This window comes from Saccostrea echinata, unplaced genomic scaffold (genome assembly GCF_033153115.1).
Source record: "Saccostrea echinata isolate AGI-Se365-2 ecotype Australia unplaced genomic scaffold, CSIRO_AGI_Sech_v1 ptg000029l, whole genome shotgun sequence".
NCBI lineage: Eukaryota > Metazoa > Mollusca > Bivalvia > Ostreida > Ostreidae > Saccostrea > Saccostrea echinata.
In genome coordinates, this window is record NW_026889778.1 from 21015770 (window position 1) to 21021577 (window position 5808).

The 5808-nt window shown below is 35.4% G+C and overlaps 1 protein-coding gene across 1 annotated transcript; it reads right to left on the reverse strand.

Annotated features, from left to right (window-relative positions):
* Positions 1 to 3273: 3273 nt before the first annotated feature.
* On the reverse strand, positions 3274 to 4623 carry LOC133195090 (putative nuclease HARBI1). The gene is made up of 4 exons (XM_061330967.1): positions 4414 to 4623; positions 4019 to 4148; positions 3580 to 3903; positions 3274 to 3460 (listed from the first exon to the last, which is right to left on the reverse strand). The coding sequence occupies exons 1-4, from the start codon at positions 4621 to 4623 to the stop codon at positions 3303 to 3305; spliced, it is 822 nt and encodes a 273-aa protein (XP_061186951.1). The 3' UTR covers positions 3274 to 3302.
* Positions 4624 to 5808: the final 1185 nt, after the last annotated feature.

Below are 5808 nucleotides of genomic sequence, written 5' to 3' on the forward strand. Positions count from 1 at the left end.
ATCAACAAAACTTGAAGGCAAATTTGCTAATATTTGTTCTCTAGACGGCCAAGGAATAAGCCCTTTCATATGATCATACATAAAATTAATCCATGTGTTAAGAGTTCTTGATACTGACATTATTGAAATTCCAAAAAGATCTGCCAAAATTTCTTGTAATAAACCTAAACGAAGTCTTAAACAAACTAAATAAAACTCATCAATTGGACGTAATTTTCTTTTCCTTCCTGGTTTGGAAGTAAATTCATTAATATATCTTCTGTCCTCTATTTCTGTAGTTCTCTTTTGACCTTCCCAGTATGTCAATTTATCTGCCCCATGTTGTAATAACAAGTTAAAAATTAATGAAAATGTTGCAAAATTTGGAAATCCTGTGTAATAACGAGTCTTGTCGTCATTGTTCTCCAAATCTTCAGGCACAAGTTTTGGCAAATGTGTTTGAGTTCCACTTTCTTCCTGTTCACAGGTATTTGTACTGTTAGTCTGTGTAGAGATATCTGTATGAACAACAGAAGACTGGGTTGAAACATCCTGAGTTTTACTTGGAATGCTATGAATAATAGTACTCACATCAAAATTAGCATTGGAACTTTAATCGGAGTTTTCACTGTTATTATTTTCATCCAAATTTTTCCGAAATAGGGGACGACGTGAAGAGATTTCCTTTTTTGCTTTGGAAAGATCCATATGAACAGGAACTGCACTTTTTGTACAGGAGTTTCTCTCAAAATGAAGGTTACAAAGTCTTGTATTCGAGGTAATTGGAGCATTTGGCCGGACGAGCTTTATTCTCTGAATCCAAAATCGAGCGTCGCTTTATATCCTCTTTACTAGAACCTCCTGGCAAACAATGAAGTGAAATTTTGGTGCCATTTTCAAGAATTTGTCCTTGACTGTTTGAACAAAGAACACAGTATCTCTTCCCTCCACTACATATTTTGTTTTCCATGATGACCTGCAAAATTTTAAAGACCTGTAACTTTGGAAACTTAGTACTTACAGGGACCTATATATTAGTATATAGGTCCCTGGTACTTAGACCCCCCCCCCCCCCTTCACGAGAATGGACTTGTAATGTAACTCATTAAATAATCACACCCTTAAAAGGTCTCATTGCCAAAGAAAACATTGTCGAAAGTTTGATAATATCTTTAAACACTTTATCGCTGACATTTATAGATACAATTTCGCCAGATCATCTCGAGACAATTTGCAATGTCATTCTGAAAATGAATACCGTTTGTATGCTGTTAAAATAAGCAAGCGTACATTTTTGGAATGGAATGAAAAGTTTAAGTAATAAAAATCACAAGAATATAGATAACACTTACCTGTGCGTTAGGGAAAAGTCGGAAAACTAGCAGAGATCGCCAACGTTTTGTTTTTGTTATGATCAGAAGTGAAACCGGAACTACCTAACTAGAAATCGACGGTATCGCCATCTGGTGATTCAAGGGCATTCACTCGGGATAGCGGTAGTGAGCGATTACAGCAGTAGATATCACAAGCAACGCCTTTACATGCCGCCTGTATGTTAAATCATTAATCATTTACCTCGTTAAGTATCATTTAAATCTTCCCAACAGCAAATCACAAGAATCCCTTCTTTAAATCCATAAAGAGGCAGAATAAATATAATACAGTCCTTCAACATTTATTCACAAAATGACGTCACAGTACTAACAACGCCACCTTTCGTAAAAAGTTACTGTGATGGACGATAAAAAGTGTCGTGTCCTTATTTTTATGAAAACCGCGGATGGTTACTTCATTCGAGTTGGTGGTCTGTCTTATTTCATTTAAAGGTTTTGTCATGATTTTTTATCTAATTATAGAATTTTTTATACATGGGTGTGAATTTTGACAACTTTAAGGTCATATCCATGATTTTTTTTTACGGGGGGTCAGAGTTCACATCAACTGTAACAAAAGTAAGACTTGGACATTTTTTGTCAAGCATACAACAAACAAACACACGCCCCCCCCCCCCAAGCTGAACATAACAGCTTTCACAAAACTTAAAACCTTATTTCATGGAAGGGGGGGGTGTAGACACATAAGTCTTTTTTCCAAGTCTTTTCTTACAGTATTAAGAGGAGTTTGTGTTTCCAATTGGGGGAGGTGTCTAAGGTTATCTTTTTTTGTTTACTCTGAAAATCACCCCCTCCACGTACCCTCCTCAGTCTATAGATTCCTCCAGGGACTTTGTAAAATTTGAAATTTGCATTTACAGGGAAATGGGCACCAGAGAATTAAAACAAAAATGCATTATTATTATTTTTTTTTATAAACAGACGAAAGCAACATAGAGATCTTGGGCTCACCCAAAACTATGTGCATGCTAACGGAATTGCTCATTCCGAGCAATGAAGGAGAGCAGGTCGTCGATGAGTCTGATCTGGCACAGAATGTGGTCACCGTGGCGACAGAGGTAACCGCGGCGACAGAGGTAACCGCACCAGAAAATATAACAACTACAGCGACGACAAGCATGGTGCCAAACATGTAATTATAGTTCATAAATAAATAAATTGTTGATATAGACGTGCATAAATATCTTTTAATTCAATAAATAATCAATACTTATTACAATTTCAAAATGTGTCTCTTCCTGAAGAGAATCTGCTATCACCATTCAAACTGGCGAAATTTAAGTATAGTTCTGCATCTAAAGTGTTTACATTTACCTGTCGACCTATTGTAACCTAGATGTGCTAATGTAAAATTTTACATGTAATAAGTTATAACATATTATATTATGTAATATAATAGGATAAAATAAAAATTCATGATTGCACACATCGCTTTGTTAACAAGTTTTAATCTATGGAATGTCAATAAGCTCAAAAGTTCGATCCTACATCAATAGTTACTTACTTAACACATACATTATAGGTCAAAAAAGGTGGAGAATATAGGACAACGCAAGAGGGTAAAACCTGAAGACGTGACTCAAATGCAGTACGCAGTGTTGGTGGAAAAACAACAGAAATTACGGGAGCAAACGGTTTACTACAGGTTGATGAACAAAAAGCTAAGACGGGAGTTGGATATGTCATTTGAAGATTAACTGTTTCTTTTTCATTTTTTCTCATACTCGTGGGTTTTTCTTCTAACCTATATTACTACAAGTATAACTTTATGAATTTGAAAACAACTTTCTGTTAAGCGCACCTAAAGTGTTTGTACAATATAGAAATGAATCAAATACAATTTATGAATAAAATACAATAACTATACCAGTGTATACCAATAAACGCCTTAACTGTTTCCATTGGTACACATAAAATAAATGCAAGTTCTTAAAAATAATGTTGTGTGATATAATTTCTTATGTTTTTCCCATCCTCGGGTCCGTTGTACTGCCCTTGAATATTTCCATCGACGTCCAAGTCTTGATCTTCGTCTGTAAGTGGCTCCCGGAATAAAATAGCAAGATTGTGAAGTACAGCACATGCTCCTGAAATCAAAACGTATACGTTCACACAACAGGTACCTAAAAACATGCAAATAATTACTTGTGAATACTAAATGAACATGTTCCTAAGCCTATTAACTACATCTGTCTAAGCCTTGTACCTATGACTGTGCAGACCCTCTCCGGTGTCATCCGTATTTCAGCATGGAGGACGCGAAAACGCCTCTTCCACCAACCAAATGCACGCTCAATGGTCACCCTGGTCTTCGAATGGGCCGAGTTAAAGCGTTCCTGAGCTGGTGTCGATGGTCTCAGATACGGGGTCATAAGATAAGGTTTACATGCGTAACCGCTGTCACCAAGAACAATCCCATCCTTAATCGAGTGAAACTTCTCTTCTATAGTTTGTCTTGTTCCTGACATACGGAATATTTGACTGTCATGTGTACTTCCGGGCCATCTAGCTACCATGTTGGTAAATCTGCCTGAAAAAATATGTTCTCGTTTTGAAGTAAAATATATCAGGAGTTGGGATTTCAGAATATCGAAGAAAATCTCTCTCTCTCTCTCTCTCTCTCTCTCTCTCTCTCTCTCTCATACCTGTATAATCACAAATCGCCTGTACATTTACTGAGTGGAAGCCTTTCCTTTTAACGTATGCTGGTTCATTTTGAGAGGGGGCTTGGATTCGTACATGGGTGCCATCTATAATTTTGTCGTCACAGTTCACCTGTGTATAATCAAACAAGATTATTCAAATAATATGAGATGTATGTATGTATAGTCATGTTAATGTATAATATGTATAATAATTATTAATTATTCTTGTACTATATGGGTAAATATTGTGAGGATCCGCCACCAAGGTGACGCAATATGTGACGTAATCAACTACAAAAAACAAGGGAAAGGGGAGGTTGTGGTGTTTGTTGACTGTTTTCGTATGGACAGTACATGACAAAGTGAGTTTTTTTTTTTTTTTATCAGTTATATACCTGTATTTCTGTTGATAATGCCTGCGACCTTCTAGTTCTATGGCCGATTACTGGGTCAAGTAAATCCACGATTTGTTTTATTGATTCCTTTCCAAATCGATACCGCCTCCGAATTTCCTCTTCACTCATGTTTTGTACAGAAAAACGTTCTCTAAAAACCCTATCCGCTCTTCTTCTACCCAACTGACCAAACATTACGTTGGCCGCCATTGTTAATGAGCGTTTAAAGAAGCCCTCTTGGCTTCATTAAAATTAGAGAAGTTAATGAAGCTTTAATGCATCGATTCGTTCATTAAAACATTGATACAACGGAATTTAATGACACATTAAAAATGATCAGTTTAATGAAGTTTTAATTATTCTTTAAATATTGATACAACCGGATCCAGGTTTCCGGTCGACCTGGAGAACCAGAAAAGAAGACGATGGCAGACGCTTCGAAGTGCTTTGGATCCTTTTTCGTAAGTATAAATCTGTTACTTACTATCATTTGCAGCTGTTTTTTATGTTTTATACGTCTTTTGTATATTATTTTCCTCTTTTTATACGACGCGCTTGCATAGCGTCAATATTGGCTAACTGCGAACGTCGAGGAAATTCTGAATACACATTTTTAATTTCTTTTCATTCATAATGATACATCTTTTTAAAAACCATCAAATATTTATTTTATTAATTATTAAGTTTGTGGATGCTCATGGTTTGACGTTCGAAACATGGATATGATTGACGCATTATTTAAAGAAGCTGATAGTAAGCGCGGGGGGTGGGGGGGGTGGGGGTGGGGGGGGTTGTTTCTTGTGTACGAGAATCTGGGACTTGTGTTTTGAGATACAATAACAAACGATTCTACAAAAATTAATGCAACACAAGCCACCTCCTTCCTTTTATGACACTCTTTAATTTTTGAACAATGCATGAGTAAAATTTGGTTTAAGATTTGAACAAGACTTACAATGTCATATATTGTCAAAGACTACTTCTACAATTACATGTTCAAGAATTTAAGGTATTGCAGAGGTTTTTACTCTATTCTGCAGTTTTCAATGATGTAAACAGTTTCTGTCTATAATTTTAGATATTATAAGTTAAGATATGTTATTTTGTAGTAACAATAATTTGGCTATTAATACATGTAATTTTCTAAGGTACTAAATTTGATAATTTTTAGGTATAAATGATTTTTTAATATTATGTCATAATCTGTTTTATCAGCATATATCATAATTATATACATAACAACTCAAATATGAATCTGAGTCTTCAAGGTCTCTAAGTGTATAATTCCTTTTCACTGCCTTAAAAGCATTAAACTAAAATTTGTTATGTTCCCCAGAAACATAATTTTAGGAGGTAAATCTATTATTCGTATTTTGAAACCAAAATCCTGGATGA